We start from the raw sequence: 18,955 nt of genomic DNA on the forward strand, positions 1-18,955 counted from the left end.
AAAGAAAAAAGGGATTGGTGTGTAAGATTTATTTTTATATAATATCACTTTGTTTCTAAGAAGTTTCACAACAGCGATCGATTGTTTGGCCAGCCCTATGTCAGTGGATAACAATGCCACGCAGAGTTGAATATTTACATATTGCCGAAGTTAGACCCATTAATCTTTAAACTACGGAGGTAAATTACCTTTAACCTTTAAACTACATTTAAAGCGTTTTTGTAAGGGTTTACAAAGAAGTCCATTTCTTCACTCATATTTATCGAAGACACATGAAACAAAACGTGTTACAAAAGTTATTGTAGTACCATTTCGAAATCGAAATATCCATAGTTAAGACAAGAAACATGGTATTTTGAAACAAAATATCCCGTAGTTTATAGGCTAAGTATTAACTCCAGGTTCAGGAGTGGCTCTTACTGTGCACTGGTACGTATCAATACCAACAGGCTTACTTTTCGGATATCTATTCACTTATGTCAGGATAATGTATTAAGAATAACATACGCTTCTTACACATTTCATTTCGATAGAGAGAGAGAGAGAGAAATAAAGGTACAATGTTAATGAGTTTATTCTCTTGTCAATTATTGGTTGTGGTCGATACAGTTTGATGAGGATATCAGTGCGCTATACCTGTATGCTCTATGAGTTTAAACTGGGAACAAATACTAATAAAAAGGGAAGAAAAATAAGCATTTGGTGAAGATGTGTTAAATGAGCAAACAATACAATGGTGATTTAACAAATTTAAAAACAGGAATAAATCCCCACATACTCACATGTATCATATATGAGACGTTCATCTGTAGACGCGAGGTATTTAAGTCAGCTATTGGGGAAGATAATGACTAAACATATAAAAGATGAATTGATGAATTGCAGTGATGTAGCCGTTAACCTACGTTTATATCAATTTGGGTTGCGACAAAATGTGACAATGGGTTTCACATGAAGAAGAGTTGCCTTAGAAAACGATATTAGAAATAGTTATGTTTCTTTGTTGTTTAGTCAGGGAAAGGGTTTGTTTGTAGACAGCATTGACAAGCAGATTCTTTACGATCCTTCACGGCGATATCATTATTGGTTAGCACAAGGTGAATTAACTCTCAACAACTAAAATGACCACTTCTTCAACAGAGCCGACAACAATTTTCTGTTTGGCAAACTGTTCGGGATACTGCGCATTACGAACTGCTGTCACCTTGCTAGATAATCCAATGCAACTGTGTGTATAAAAAAATTGAAAACAGTGGAGCTAGTGTTTGTGAGTAGTATAGGAGTTATTCTGCATCTGAACAGCGCGAAGCACCAATGACACCATTGAATGAGAAATTCTAATTCAAGTCACAAAATTTCAGGTCTGAATCCAGTAGTCGGATCAGAGGATATGATTGCAATTTGGTAAACAGAGGAAATGCCCAATGCAAACCGCCAAACTAAAATATTTGGCGACCGGAAACTTAGCGTCCTGCAAAATACACCTTCCATATTCCCTTCACACTGCACCGTCGTATTACCACTCCTTCCATTCATTCGATTACTATCTGCGAGGGCAATGGTTCCGTACTCTCAACGTGGTAAATTATTTGATGTACGTTCCGCTGAGTTATAATCTTCCCAGTCGATCGATGGAGACAGACTATTTCAGCTGATGGACACTATTTCTGATTTTCCACGTTTGTCTATTGTTAAAATCCAACAGAGAACGTTTTTGGATACCTAATATCAATACCTAACATCAATAACAGGTAACTCAACGTTGGGAGAATAATACACATGTTATTTCTAATAAAAGACAACTTCTATTTTTATGAATTCCTTTTTTTATCTTACCTTTTAATATTGGGGTTAATTTTCCAAATAAGGTGATACAGGAGAGACTGCTGAACTGTCCTAAACAGATTTCCAGTAGAAACAAGGGAAAGCCACAGAGAGACAACATAATGAAGTACGGAACAAGAAAGGCACCTGAAAAGAAAGGAAAAATTATGAGTTTTATACTTAATATATATGATCCTCCTGCCTCATACAGGAAAATAGAACTTTAAAAACTTTCAGTTAATATATTATTATTATTATTATTATTATTATTATTATTATTATTATATACTAGCGCAGAGGCGGATTCAGGGGGGGGCGATCGCCCCCCCCAGAAGATGAAACTTTCTTATTTTACATATATAAATAAAACCCATCCCAACATTTGGAGCCCTTAAAAGTAGCAGTATGACAACCCACCGCCCCCCCCAGAAGTCGGTCCTGGATCCGTCCCTGTACTAGCGTCAATCACCCGCTTCGCTGTGTTAAAATAAGAAAAATTAGTAATATATTCCGTTAGTCAGTCACTCTTTACCATTACTGAAGCTATCTCAAATCGATAAAAATAAAGAAAATATTATAATAATCAGAAAATAATAAAAATTTATATAAATAAAAATTAAATATTACTATTGTGGGCTGAATTTGGGCTTAAACGGCATCAAAAGTGTCACTATTCATCTTAGCGACCCCGAAAACTATGGATTCGACTATGTAATAACACAGTTTGGAATTTTAAAAAATTACCGCAGTGGATCATTTTAGTTCAGTCTTATGATTTTTTTTCTGTCTTGACTTTACAACTGTTGATTTAATCTAAACTGTACACTATGATCCTATTGGACTTAATGGATCTATGTGTATTTAACAATCAAAGTTGATGTTAAAAAAAATACCTAAAAAGATTTAACACTATAGAATACGATGAATACGATGTCTTGTATTCTTTGTTCCTAAATACGAGAAAAAATATAATTTCAAGATCACAGGGAGTATCAGAAACTAAGGTTTAAGGTCGATATTTCTGGAGTTTCGTCTATTATAGAGGAATAAGGAGTATAGGGTAATTTTTATACATTGAGTTGGCAACTATGCAGAGTTTCAGCCACCTGCTACCTATGGCGCGGGTACTAGCTAAACACAAGTGTCGACTCGTTTGAAAAACTGATCTCGCGAAAAAGTCCGTTCAGTTATTCGATTGCTACAGCGCACAGTGACCGTTGACCGATACTGTAAGACTTTGACACGATTGCGCAAAGCAATCAGGAGGAAACGGCCAGGACTTCTCACCGAGGGCGTCATCTTCCTTCACGACAACGCGCGCCCTCATAATGCCCAGTAGACCACTACGCTGTCGAAGCAGTTTCGCTGGGACATCATCGACCACCCTCCCTACAGCCCAGCCCTCGCTCTAAGCGACTTTTGCCTGTCCCCACGTTTGAAGAAGCACCTAGGAAGCCGTCGCTTTTCTTCAGACGAAGAGATGAAACACTTCGTGACAATGTGCCTGAACGAGCAAGGACAGGATTTTTTACCAGGAGGGAATCTTCCAACTCATCCCACGATGTGACAAGTGCCTCAACCGTTAAGGAGACTATGTCGAAAAATAACTTAATTGAGCTGAGCGAAGCGAAGCTCTTATACTCGGGTTAGCCGTTTGGTTGTCCGCAAACTCCTCCTAGACCGTTTGGCCGATCTCAACCAAAGTTAGCACGGTGATAGAGTATGTCGTGCTGAGTGACAACATAGGTCGAAATCAAAAATCCGATGTACCATCGAGGAATAATCACCGAAAAACGCTTCCTCCTAGACCGTTTGGCCGATCTCAACCAAACTTAGCACGCTGATAGAGTATGTCGTGCTAAGTGACAACATAGGTCGAAATAAAAAATCCGATGTACCATCGAGGAATAATCTCCGAAAAACGCTTGCATAGACTTAACATGGGGAAAAAGTTTTCACGTGATTTTTTTGTCAACAATTAAAAATTATTGCATATTATTATTATTTATTATTGCATAATGGCCAGGAATGATTACGTACCGGTAGTTTAAGCTCGCTCAGCTCATTTCATTGCAATCGGGTACATCCATTGCATTCCTAGTATATATACCATCTGTTGGCTGTATTGGTTGTATGAAATAATATATACACGTTTCACTGCAGGCTTTGTAACCTTACTTTCTGACCACTCCTCGTAAGTCGAAGATAAAGGCGACGTGGATTAATGATCTGTATCTCATGAAGAAAGTTCCTTGCATGAGGCTCATATGAAATGAATGAGTTGCGAATGTTCATTCTTTTCGTGTGTAAACTTACCCCCACCATTTCTATAACACATGTAAGGAAACCTCCACACATTTCCAAGTCCTATGGCGTAACCCATACAAGTAAGAAGGAACTCCAGTTTAGATGCCCATTGTGCTCGTGATGGTTCATCTTTAGAGACTAGGGGTCCTGTTAATGGTATTGGTTGGGCCTCCATTAAACTGAAATTACATAAAGAAAAAATAAATGAGCAAACACTTAAACAATATATTTGATTGTAAATCAAGAGTTTTACATTAAAAAATAGTTTTTAACTATAATTTGTTGTATAAGATATGACTGGATAGCATAAAATTTACACTGAGTAAAGTATTGTGGCTTAGTGATAGAGTAATGGCCTCTGCAGCGAGGGATTCAAGACTAAACCGCAGGCCATGGAGTTTGTTGTGGACAAAATCGTATTAGTGAGGTTTCTTTGAGGTTCTTTCATTTTTTCCCCATATTTTCAGACCACCAATTCCTTCATAATCATTTCACTTTTATTAATTATCAGACTCGGGCCAAAAAAAAGGATAAGACAACGTCAACTTGATTTTTTTATTTATTACATTCCAATTTCATTTCATTCTTAACCCCTTGTGTTCCAGTGACATCAAGGTGGATGTCTTAAAATACCGGTACTCCGTTGCAAAATACCAGTGGCATCCACGTGGAGGTCATAATATACTCCGTTGCAAAATACCAGTGGCATCCACGTGGATGTCTTAAAATACTCCGTTGCAAAATACCAGTGGCATCCACGTGGATGTCTTAAAATACTCTGTTGCAAAATACCAGTGACATCCACGTGGATGTCTTAAAATACTCCGTTGCAAAATACCAGTGGCATCCACGTGGATGTCATAATATACTCCGTTGCAAAATACCAGTGACATCCACGTGGATGTCTTAAAATACTCCGTTGCAAAATACCAGTGGCATCCATGGGGATGTCATGAAAACGTATCCTTAATAAGGCTCCTATTAATCCTGGAGTTGATGAAATTGTTTAGTGGATGAAAGGAGCGATAGTTTCTACTATTTCTCCTTAGGTGACAGAACTTTACTAACACACACACACACACACAAGTTTTGTCTCAGAAGATGCCAGGCCTAAGGGAGCATTCAATTACGACACACATGTGTTTGTTTTCGAGATAAACAATTGGCAACTTCGAGATCGTTTTCCGAGATTGGAAAAAGAAAAAAAAACTTTGTCTTTGATCTCTGGTCAGTGTTGCCAACTTGAAGCAGCCTAAAAGTCCTTCAGAACATCAGAATTTCCCTTTTTCAGTCCAAATGTTCCATAATGCTTATATCAGTAATTTGAATACTCTCCTCGCGCGTGCACAATAACTGTGCTCTATATAACAGTCTAGACAATCTTCTAACAGCAAATGAAAACTTTACTACAGTACGCATATAGGAAAATGACACCTAGAACGCAAACGGTTAATTGTGCGGAGCAAGAAACAAAGGTCCTAAGGTAGCAATATTTCTGTTAATTGTAAACTAGTAACGTTTTCACAAAGTGAACCATACTGAGAAAGAAAAACTTATTTTTATTCTAGAAAATACGGAGATGCGAAATTTAGCAGAATTCTGTATCATACACGGTATTTTCTGAATTAGGAAATGAAATGTTCAAGTTTTACCTCCCACAGTTATGCCGGCTAGGCTAAAGGGGACGGTGATGTTGAGAAATGAATGAAATGTTGGAATGAAGAATGTGGGAGGAAACGGGAGAACCCCGAGAAAAACACGCACACGGTGTTTTTTCTGTATTAGGCTACGTGCAGGTTTTATTGCTTAGCCAGGGCCAACCTGTATAGCTGCAAATAGACGGAATCTTATTTGTATCTTTCACGTGGAGGGTACAGTAAATCACTGTTATGCATTTTGACAAATATCTGGTTTTGTACGGAACGGACACTACACAGTATCACTCTTTTGCACGATCTAGAAATTCCTTCTTGGTTGGAAATACGAGTAAACACGCGGGTTAAGAAATTGAATATGTCCTTCGTATAGAAAATCTGTACGAAACATACGTTCAAAGATACGGAGAGGTTGACCCAGGCCCGTAGCAAGCCCGAAATTGTAGGGGGGATCGGCTGCACTTATGGGGGGCGATACAACCATATTATAGTTCATCACCAAATTATAGTACATTTGTAACGATCTGAAAACGATCGTTACAAATCTGATTTTGTTTGATCTACATTGTCATTAATTGATTGTTTTATTTTATTCTAAATACTTGTTTATTTAATTTTAAGCTTATTGTTATTAATTTTAATACGTTACCATTAATCTACAAAACAAATTTTATTAAAACGAGTCGATAAATTATAGTTTTCTGGGATACTAAATGAATCACTGGGCGGAAAGTGCTTTAAATTCTGTAGACATGCATTTTTATCTTTTTCTAATTATTGATCGATTGATGGATATACAAGAATAAACAGTGAAAGTTGATGAACGTAAAATCGAATTAATTTGACGTTTAAAGCCAAGTTTTAAGTGCTATTTAATGAAACTGCCATAAAATATTGAAAAGTATATTATTTTGTGCAGTAACTAAATATAAATGGTAAGACGTGTTTGTGGAATATCGTTGAAATGTACCATAATATGAATTGCTAAGAGCCTAGCACCGCCTACTTCCTTATCCCAGATGATTCCTAATGTTAAATTATTATTTTAGATTTTACATGAAATAACTATTTTATTAAATAATAAGGAGTTTCCTGAATCTGGAATGCTAATATTACAGCTTATGTTCAAAATACGAGATGGATGATTTAAGTACATATTCTTAACTGTTGTTATACAAAGCTCCGCAGTCATGTACCAATACGTCGCTGTCTTAAAATAATTAATGAGTTAAATATTATAATTGAAGTATATACGTCGAATGCTTTGTAATAAATAATCAAGGTACTTGGTGTAGGAAGTAAAATGGTTATGAGATAACGGATGTATCCTATAATCCGGATCGTTAGAAAGCAGACAGCTGTAATATTGCCCTTGTATCCTGGTAATAGAAATAAACATTAAAATTTTGGAACTGAGATTTGGAATCTGTATAACTATGGTTATGTTTGTTAAATGCTGTGAATCTGCTTCCACGCTTGATATCCGGACCTGTTCTACTGGTGCTACTCGTAATAGAAGTCCGAAATGCAAATTATATAAAAGTTAAAGTTTTCTTAGGGCAACGAATGGTTGTTCCTATAGAAAGAAAATGGGAAGTACTAGTGAGTGTTTTAGAAAATAATTTAGCAGTCACACATTTGCAAGGCTACCGTGAAAATTTTAGGGGACCAGCAAAAATTTAGGGGGTCGGTCCCCCTAGACCCCCAGTCGATACGAGACTGGGCTGACCCGATTTCAACGCACTACAAAAAATCTGCACCACAACACAAATTGTAGTTCTCCTGACGTAGCAGGAACAGCGTCAGGAAAACCGCCTGTATAATTCCTTCTAAATGTGGTCGATTTTTCTCTTCGTGCGGGGGGAGTAAAATATATACAAATTGGAAACATAGGTGCTTTCCATAAAGGATTAGATACGCCATTGTCAACAGAATATACAGGGTGTCCGAGAAGTCCTTCCCTGATTACAGAAATTGATAACTCAGGCTAGAAATAAGATAGAAATATGAAACTGGTGTTGAATTGTTTACAAACTATAAAAGTTTTGGTCACATCAGTACGCTTCCACATGAGCACCCTTGGTAGCACGTAGCACATCTAGGCGATATTCAATTTCCATCCACACATTAGCCAACATCACTGGAGGGATCGATGCAACGACTGTGGTTATTCGTTGCTGCAGGGTTTCAAGATATGGTACACGTGTTCGGTAGACCTCATCCTTGACATAACCCCATAAAAAGAAGTCTAATGGGGTTATGTCAGGAGAGCGTGGAGGCCAAGCTGTTGGTCCATCACGACCAATCCATCGCCCAGGAAATGTCCTAACACAATGTCCCAGAACAAACCTAACACAGACAAAAACTTTTATAGTTTGTAAACAATTCAACACCAGTTTCATATTTCTATCTTATTTCTAGCCTGAGTTATCAATTTCTGTAATCAGGGAAGGACTTCTCGGACACCCTGTATTTCAAATCATTCTTTTAACAATAAGAAAATGTCAATACTTACAGATACCATCAAATACTGATCGTCCTATTTTAACAGTACAAGATGAATGTTTCACACTGATTGTAAAGCATGTATAAATCATTAAGTTCTTCACTTCATTGAATAGCTGTTGAATAAGTCACAAGGTCTGACTTACCCTATCATTCCATACCCTTTTACCTTGTACTGCAGAACCGGATGGAAGTCATTATAAATTGATTGGTGTCGTCTGATAGCATGTTATGTAAGAAGCTGTTATCCTTGTGAATTCAAGAGGAATCATAAAGAACACGTGTGAAATTAAAAGAACGATTTATATTTACGGACTTGAAAAGCTCACAATACATAATGCAAGTAATAGATTAAATTAATTTCATATATGCACGTAAATACGAGGGCTATCCAGAAAGTAAAAGATGTTTTGAAATAAAAAATTAACAGAATAAATAAAAATAAATTGTATTATATTTTTCTTGATAGTGATAGTGCAAATTAAAGCACTTATCATATCCTGGTACATTTTTTTTTAATGCCGTCTCCTTAGAAATCTGCCACCCGCAATTTCAACCACTACCTTACACTGGTTTGTAGTTCATCGTCAGTATCAAAGCATTGTATAGCGAGCCATGTCTTCATCGCTGGGGAAAAGGTTGTAGTCGCCCGGCGACAAATCTGGACTGTATGATGGGAGATCGAACATCTCCCACCCAAAACCATCCAAAAGCTCTCGGGTACGCTTGGCCGTGTGTAGACGTGCGTTGTCGTGAAAAATCACCTTCGTGCTAAGTTTTCTCACGGTGGATTTCAGGTAGCTTGTTTTTTTCTTTTTTTGCCAACAAAAACCTAATCACAGAACGCATCTCACAAGAGGCAGTATCTTCTAATGCAGCACACATTGTAACATGCTGCAGAAAGCACAGTAAGAGTGTCACAGTCCTCACAGTACCACAGCTGGATGCGTACTGAGTGGCAACGTTCTGACACCAAAATGGCGACTCTAAGCCCCGACCACTGACGTGATAAGGAAAAACGTCTGCTACTTTCTGGAGAGCCCTCGTATTAATAAATAGACCTAATGCACTTCCAGTTGTTGTTAAGAATTAATAGTTAACCGTTTCTTAGTTTAAAAGGTATTTGTAAGTTTTTCAGTTCCCCTCTCCGAAGTTATTTCTTGAATTGTTAACAGACTCCTTGCCGTAAACGCCGGTGGGCCACTGATGGGCTGCCTGCGACACGTCGCTAAAAAGTGGTGGCCCGGAAGCGACGCTCGCGTGCGACCCAGTGTCCGTTTTTCCCATTTTACTGGTGGGTGGCCCACCAGCGACAGAAATCGGTGGTCCCGCCGCGACAATCGCCATCGGCCCGCTTATATATTTTTGTTATGTTACAGTTGGGTGGCCCACCAGCGACGCGTCGCTAGAAATTGGTGGGTCAGTGGCGACGCTCGCAGGCGGCCCGGTTTCCTTTTTCCAATTTTACTGTTGGGTGGCCCATCAGTGATAGAAATCGGCGGTCCCGCCGCGACGAAACGCTGTGTTCCACCAATTAGCAGATGCTTTTTCTGCCAACATGGAACACCATATTTTGTAGCCCAAAAATTGCCTGATGTGATTGAATTATAGCAACCATAGCTAAGAATAAAAAGAAGTAATTGCTTGCTCTTGAAGTAATGGGTATTCAAATGCACTTTCTCTCATTTTTATTCATAGAGGTTTCACAGCATTGGCTCAAAATCTGCAGGAATATCATTTGCTTCATTCTGTTCCTGCAGATTTTGAATCAAAATCTCTATGAATAAAAATGGGAGAAAGTGGATTTGAATAACCATTTATAAGTATAAAACAATTACATTAAGAACAAGCAATTTCTTTTTATTCTTACTATAGCTATTGTTAAAAAAAATAAATCACGTCAGGCGTTTTGGGGCTACAAAGTACAGTATTCTGTGTTGGCAGAAGCTTCCTGCTAATTGGTGGAAAATTAAGGAGGCGGACAATATGGCGAGTGGGACGAGGACGTGGACAACAAACTGACAAAGGAGTTTTGACAATTATTAACGATAAACAAAGAATTTCAAATAATTTGAAGCAAAATATAATTCAATTATTATTTATACTATTCAGGATATTGGGGAATTGTTGGACACCAATTAAAAAGATCCAATAAAGACAAAAAGGAACCTATAGGCGTTCCTCCGTCGCTCCTGCATCTTTCTATCTCCCGAATGTATTTTTTACTCTAAAATATAATTCGTCGCTGTCGATAAAAATGTCAACCGAGAATGTTAAAATTGTGAGACCTGGTGAATTCCATAAGGTTATATTTTGCTGTTATTGTCTGATGGTTCTTTTTTTACTTTACATTTGCGTTATCATTTTTGAATGCGAAGTTTCAACAATTAAACTTCTTGAACTGGCCTTGGTTGAAGCAACAAATAAGTGTAAAAATACATCGAGGAGATAAGAATTAAGACACGTGTCAGCGTTGCCAGACTGACAGCTCGGAATTATTCCAAAACCTGATTGAAATTATGCTAGATTCGGTCAAATTATGCTAGATCCTCATAATTACTATTTCAGGAGTTTTAAACAGTGGCGGCCGATGGATTGTGGTTTCGGGTGTTGCAGTACGAACGATAAGAGACAGAAGATATAAAGTGGACTCATTGACTAATCAGCATAACTTTAGATGCAAATGCTATGTGACATGTTAAATTAAATAAAATTCTGTTTTTAAATAATAAAAAACGCAGAACATTTTATTCGATTAATCACTTTAATTAATTAGTAAGTCCATTGTCCTCTCATTGATTGGAGAAAATCTGTCTAATACATGCTGGTTGAACTCTGGTATTCTTATTGTCAGGTCTTTTTGTCAGGAAAGCATAACCAATGGTGATAACCTTTCTTGGGATATTCAATTCCTTGAAAGTGTCAACTCTTTCTCATGTGGAAAAAAACTTTTCGTTTTTTGCGGACGCCATAGGTACAGTTAATATTAATTTCAGAAGCTTTGTAGATTCACTATTTTATTATTATTATTATTATTATTATTATTATTATTATTATTATTATTATTATTATTATTATTATTATTATTATTATTATTATTATTATTATTATTATTGCGAACGATTCATTCTAGCAAACTCAGTCCCTGACAGTGATCCGAATTCCTCTTCAGCGTTGACTGAAGAGAGTTCGTAGCAGAGATCAGTGTTATAAAAAAATGTACATTGAACACAGTTTATTCACAGTTTATCCAGGGAAAATTTAAAATAAATTGAGGAAATGTATCTGGTGCAAACAACACTACTGCCATAAGGTATCCTGTAAAATTAAACTGGATTTTTTTTTCGAACACTCTCCTGAATTGCCCTTTGCTTATTTTGTCTAAGCCTTAATTGTAAATTTTTCCTCAGTTGAAAGCTGGTCAATATTTTTTGTAAGTTATTTACAGAAGTCATGGTATACAATTCATTCAGAATTTGTTGGTTATTTACAGAATTAAAGCACACACAATAAAATTAAACCTAATAATTAAAAACCAAACCAGCTGATACAAAAGAGGTACTGGTATATGAGTTCCGAATAAAACATATTCATACATCAACACACACACACACACACACATACACACATACATACATAAAAGAAAAAAACTACATTCCAAATCATCCGTCTTGGTTGTTACGCAATACACGATGAACACAATATACTTCCACATGAGTCGAACCAACGCTTACCAATGTGATATGTTCTGGAAAGGAAACCTCGAAACCCGCCAGATGAAGGATCAGCATGTAACAGAAGCCAAAAATCAAAGAACATCCAAACAAACAGCACTGCCAGTTCTACACCCAGAAATGTTAACTGGGAGGGTTCCAAAGTATTTGAGGGAGGTCCAATACGTCTACATAATATGGAACCTGTCTTATACTGTACCCGAAAAGACGATAAGTAATTCTTACTTATTGTCACCTATATTTTTAGAAAAAATGATAGAACGATTATTTTTATAAGAAAAGAAGAGTACATGATGAGGCGTAAAATAAAATATTTAGCCTACATCAATCGTTTCTCTGTTAAACAAGTATAGTTCGTTAAGAAAATATTAGTCAAGTTTCGAAATTTTTGGGAGGTCCAAACCCGGTGGACCCCCCTCGTAGCTACCCCCCAGAGCATTGCTAATAGTCCCAAATTCAATGTGGCGTTTTATGTGGAAATTATCAAGAGTATAAAATATACTTATTTTATAAAAGAAATATGTTTATACTAAAATACTATCCACAGAGGGGGGGGGGAGTGATTCTATATACTGACTTATTAATATTTGATTCACAAATTACTGTAAAAGAAACCTTCATTATCAATATTCATATTCATATTCATATCGTCTTTATTACAGAAACTTCAGAGGACATCTAAAGCATTACGATCGTCAGATCTTAAAGTTACAGATTAAAATGCATATACAATATTTACAAAAGGAAAAAATTGGATACATAATATTTACAAATATGGATACAGAAAAGAAAGAAAGAAAAAAATATATAAAGATATAACTGTAATACATATCAATTGTAATTCCAATACAAAGAATAACGATCACAACACAATACAATAGATAACTACTCGTACTATACATGTCTATTTATTTCTCTCATAGCTCTTCAATTTTTCACTTTAATTGCTTTGTAATTTCGTAAAACTCTTCTATATCATATATTGGATTATCCAATAAGAGTGATTTGAGTTTACTTTTAAAAGTACCCACTAAGGTTTCTCTCAGTGCTTTTGGGAGAGAGTTGAATAATTTTGCAGACGTGCCAATAAAACTCTTTTGTGTTTTGGTATAATTGTAAATACCTTGTACCCTTTAATTGTACCTGCCATTATATTATATTTGTATCTTGTGTTATATGAATGATACCTGGAATGTTCAGGGAAGTTATCTCTATTCTCTTTTACATACATTAAACATTGAAAAACAAAAATAGCAGGAAGAGTCATTATTTTGAGTAGCTTGAAACTAGGTTTGCAGTGACTACGAGAAGGAAGACTACATAACAATCTGACAGCTTTCTTTTGCAGCTTTAAAAGCTTATAAATGTTACTAGGTCCACCCCAAAGAATAGTACCATATGATAGAAAGCTGTGGATTTGGGCAAAGTAAACAATTCTTAAGATTTTCAAACTAACGCAACTTCTTAATTTTCTCAACATGTATATACCCTTTGTTACACTAGCTGCCGTGATTTCAATGTGATTATACCAGTTTAATTTTGAATCAAGTTCAAATCCCAAAAATTTAACTGTAGAATATTTTTCTGTGTAATCTAGATTGTTATATGTAACATTAAGATCTTGTATTTTACTCAGGTTTAAACACAAAAGGTTTGCGGTACACCAATCCTCAACTACGGTTGTTATATTTTGGGTTAATTGTTCTCTTTCGATAGTTGATTTAGAACTTACACAGACTCCAAAGTCATCAGCGAAAAGATAGCCTTTAGCGGGAATAGTAGCTACTTTGGGAAGGTCATTGATATAAATAAGGAATAAAATGGGACCCAGAACAGATCCCTGTGGTACCCTAGAACCCACTTGTAAGTATTTGGAGTTCGAATTATGGAATTCTACTTTTTGATATCTGTCTGATAAATATGATTTTATAAGGTTTAACGCATCATGTTGAAAACCGTAGTATTTTAATTTACTTAAAATAATCTTATGAGATACCGTGTCGAACGCTTTTGACAAGTCATAAAATCTAACTTTAGTAAAGTATTTACTATCTAAACTGTCTAAAAGATCTTTAACTAAAGAAGTTGTTGCTTTAATTGTACCTAATTCTTCTCTATACCCAAATTGGGAGCTACTAAACAATGAATTACTCTCAAAATATTTAACTATTTGATCATTGAGTAATATTTCAACAAGCTTGGCTACTACAGGGATTATAGATATAGGTCTATAGTTGTCACATTCTGAATTATTGCCCTTTTTGTGTACTGGAATTACTTTAACATATCAGGAAATATCGACTCTAATATGCAACTATTGACAATGTGTGTTAAAGGTTCAGCAATAAAATGTATGTCACTTTTAAGTATAATAGAATTAAGACCATATACATCACAGGTACAACTATTTTTCATCTTCAAAATTGCTTTTTCAACGTCCTTAACAGTTACTAATTTGAAGCTAAAAGTACAAGATGGTTGAGGAATAGAATTCAGATAATTATAAAAATTTCTACTATGAGTTTTTGCCTTAATCTTCTTTACTATTTCATTTATTTTATTAATGAAAAAAATCATTCAAATCTGTAGCGGTAATTGAAGTAGGTTCATTTTCATTTTTCCTAGCTTTGATGTCATTGACTAACTGGCTTTGTATCCTCCGAAGTAGTATTTTGGCGAATAATGTATCACGCGGAATGTCAGTGGAATAAGCTCAGATTGCAGTTTCATTTCACGCAGTTTTCATGACATCGCGTGACTTTAAACCCATATAACTCGAGAGATATAATTGTTAGAGTTTTCTTGGAGACATGGAGACTTGGAGACTTTTTACTGGAGACTGGAGAATGTTTGATTTATATGTATTCTCCTTTCAAATTTTAAGAGGGCCAGCAAAATTTTAGAGCATACATATCTATAGCCAGAATTTAAATGAACAATTTTGAAGAGCTGTCAAGTTGTAAGAGGTTCGTTGCCAAATTTTAAGTGAGTCTGTTATAATTTAAGCCATAAGATGTATACTGTCAAATTTATATAAATTTTTTTGGCAAAATTTAATTCATCCTGTCGCAATCGTAAAGGAAAACGAATGTATTTTAGAAAATAATATGTTATCTGAGAACCCAATGTCAAATTTTGTTTTATTTACAACCTTAACCATAATTACAAATTATCATATTTAAAATGATTCCCTGTGAAGTTTTGGGAGGGGTTCATGTTTTGGATAGTATGGGTAGTTGACTGGCAGAATTGGTTTAGAACAAATTTTCTTAGAGCAGCTTTAATGATTTTTGTGTACACCATGTGAAGAAGTTTGGTTTGAATATCGTGATAATTTTCTCAATTAATATTGAAACCGGAAATGGTAGTAGATTTTCTACCGCTTCCGGTTTTACTAGAGATATTAGGGTGGAGATGAAAAATATTCTTGAGACCATTAGTTGATTACAGAAATTACAGAAATGAACATTAGAATCACTAAATTATTTTTCATGAATTATACTCAACATCAGCTGCAGGTAACTGAATTAAATTTCAGGAAGGTAAAATTCAGGATCTTTACAAAACTTATTTTTCTGAAAAGCTTCCTTTTTTCTCCTAAATCCTTTCAGAGAAACTCCTTTCATTTAATTAACTTTATTTTTAATTTTTACTAAGTTATTTTTGTTTTTAGAAATATAATAAATCTGACAATGCTATCTACCAAACTACAGTGTCATTAAGTAACCGATTATTTATGCGTTCAAATCACAAATGAACATCTTTTAAAGTAAGAATGAGCAATAACAACTAACTCACCACAAATTTTCAAGTTTTTTTCCTTTTTTCGTTATATTTTCTAGTTGATAAACAAATCACACAGTTCCAGTACCAACCTGCTTTAGCTTCAATCTTGAAATATTTGATAAGGATCGTCGTTACGTCCTACTTAAAAGTTCTACTTGTAATCAATAGTTCAATATAATCAATCATATCGTCTGCTCCATTGAAAAGCGACCAACTTACAGAAGTAATTATATTTGAAGCAAAATATTCCTTATTCACAAACAGATCAGACGTGTTCTGGGTATGTGGTCAGTTGCATATGTAATCTCAAAACAGTTATCTGCTATGCTTCCCAGACCGACCAAGTGTCTGTAAGGCGAGTCACTACAACAAACAGATCTCTCGTTGTATGTCACAGACTACTACTAACGAGTTGATTTTGAGTTTAACGTCTCTTTTCAGCAGCAAGGCTATATGAGACGTGGACCGACTGATTAACGTGGAATCCGAACCTCATGAACTCCCGCCGAGAATCGAACCCGGGTCTCCCGCGCCGAAGGCGCGTATGCTAACCACTTAGCCACGGAGGAGCTCATTACAGAAATTGCTTCTCACTATTCATTGCCCTTTTTTTACTCTATAGCCATCAACGTTAAAATAGGAAGTAGTTCATTGCTGCTACTTCCGGTTTGAATAGAAGGTTAACCCTCAGACGGCCAAACTCTGAAAGTTACCCGAACGTTAAAGTGGGGCATCTAAGTGACCCCAATCTTTGTGTTAAATATTAAACACATTTATTATAATATCTCTTTAGAAATATACATATAGACATCTTTTTAAATCATTTTATCCTTCTTTGTCTACAAATTTTTTTTATAACCTAATAACACAAAGCTTAGGTTACCTTAGTTTATTTTTCGGGCACTACTAGGTCCAATTATTTCCTTTATAACTGTGCTTTGTCACACCCAAAACACTTGAGTTTCGCACACACTTACTTATGGCACAAGTCTCATTTCATTTTGGACTTCTTGTATTCTTTCATTGTGCAGAAGAAACACCTTCCTCGTTTTGCATTTCTACCCTGATTTTAACCCGAAGTCATCCCTTCTTCAGTTCCTTCCTTTAACAGTGCTTCGGGAAGAAATGCCTCAATATCTTTCTTGATATCCTTGTTCATATTTCGTCTCATTCTTATTCGAGAGACCATTAATGTAAACACATGTATACTCTTGTGCCGTTTGGCCTCCAACGTCAGCACCATATTTTGTGAAATTGTAGAGCAATACTGTTTTATGTCACTTATGTTTGAAATTTCACCTGATGTATGTTGTTACAGATATGTTTATACCGGGAACGTATAAAACTAGCGTTGTATCTCCATTGAATCCAAAAAGACTTGACTGAGAAGGCGACAACGTGCTGGTAAAAATTATTTTGAAATATTACGTTTCTTTTCCCTCATACGTTCCACGTATTTTAGATTTTTTATGAGTGGGAAATTTTAACACTAAAGGAATCTCACAATATTTATTTGAGCATAATTTTAAAATAATTACATTATTATACTTAAAAAAAAATAAATTGGAACATATTTAGATGCAACGAATTTCTGCTAGAAGTTTATAAATTAAGTTGAAATGTTTGGGGGACCTTAGGCTCCCCGTTCTTACTTATTATGAATGAAAAATTTTGGTATCGTATACGTGAAGAGCGGGGTACCTAAGGTACCCCAATACGATTAAATGTTATTTCGTCGTTAAATGGCCGAGCCAAAAGTAAGCACAAGGATTCCAAAAGACAGTAGTTTACAAAGCGACACATAGCTAGAAAAAATGAAATGAAATATTTGAGTTTTACGTCCCACGATTATGCCAGTTAGGATAAAGGAGACGGTAATGATGAGTAATGAATGAAATGGTGGAATAAAGAAAGTGGGAGGAAACGGGAGAACCCCGAGAAAACCCACGCACTGTGTTTGTCCACCACAAAGTTCACTTGGCGGGAGCAGGGTTTGAACCCAGGACCCCATGCACCATAGGTGAACGCTCTACCACTGAGCGACCGCGGCCCCCGACACATAGCAAGAATATCAATACTTTTCAACTTATTTGTTAGAGTGAATAACGAAAAAGCAGCCGGTGGGGGGTCTAAGGTCCCCCGCTTCACCATCCGAGGTTAAGAGAGAAAATGGTACCTTCTTTTAGAGCGCTAATCGATTAAAAACCGTTTCTCGCTATGTCTTATTGTTGTGCTCTGTATGGGTAGATTAATATTGACAGGGGTGCCCACAAGGGGGGCTATGACGCAAACTGCGTCATTGAAATATTTGGGGGGGTTAAAAATCTATATAAATATGTTTGGCGGGGGGGTAAAATTAATCGAAAAGATTTTTTTTCATGGAAGAATACCTATGGATAGACAATTGCGGGGGGTGCGTCATGGACATAAAGGGGAGTGGGCACCACTGATATTGAAACCAGAAGTTGTAGTGGTTTCTAACACTTCTGGTTACAGTAGAGATTGGAGGATGAAAATGATATGTGTTCTAGGAACACTTAATCGATTACAGAAAACCGCTTCTCGCTATCTATTGTAAATTTTTACTCCAAAGCGATCAATGTTAAAGCCGGAAAGGATTGATTTCTACCACTTCAGGACTGAATAGCTATAACCTCCATCAACGAACTCAATTTAATACTAATAGAATAAAATAGCAATAGATATGGCACAATCAGTGGCGGATCTAGAAGATAAAAACTGGGGGCAGCCAGAACCCAGACTAATCCTAAATATGAAATGAAATGAAATCTTTGTTTTACGTCCCACGGTTATGCCGGTTAGGCTAAAGGAGACGGTGATGATGAGTGCCGGTAATGAATGAAATGGTGGAATGAAGAAAGTGGGATGAAACGGGAGAACCCCGAGAAAACCCACGCACACGGTGTTTGTCCACCACAAAGATCTGGGATCGAACCCAGGACCTCAAGCACCAGAGGTGAACGCTCTACCACTGAGCCACCGCGGCCCTAATCCTAAATATATATAGAACTACATGAACTGACATGAATTAAAGGGATACTTCCGCTTGAAGTGGAAAGTTGAAATTTGGCATGATTGTAGCTTTCCGTTACTAACTGGCAGGAAAATTGCCATAATAAGTTT

General features: G+C 36.2%; 1 protein-coding gene across 1 annotated transcript in view; it reads right to left on the reverse strand.

Moving 5' to 3' along the window:
* The window catches only part of LOC145679678 (sodium- and chloride-dependent glycine transporter 1-like), an 85,081-nt gene that overhangs the window by 60,192 nt on the left and 5,934 nt on the right, over positions 1-18,955 (reverse strand). The window contains exons 2-3 of the mRNA XM_081750252.1: positions 4,141-4,310; positions 1,837-1,971 (exon numbers count right to left, since the gene is read on the reverse strand). Of these exons, the coding sequence (XP_081606378.1) occupies positions 1,837-1,971; positions 4,141-4,306 (301 nt within the window). The 5' untranslated portion in view covers positions 4,307-4,310. The remainder of the gene's footprint in view (positions 1-1,836; positions 1,972-4,140; positions 4,311-18,955) is intronic.

Source organism: Thermobia domestica, chromosome 2 (assembly GCF_964235325.1).
Source record: "Thermobia domestica chromosome 2, izTheDome1.hap1.1, whole genome shotgun sequence".
Taxonomy (NCBI): Eukaryota; Metazoa; Arthropoda; class Insecta; order Zygentoma; family Lepismatidae; genus Thermobia; species Thermobia domestica.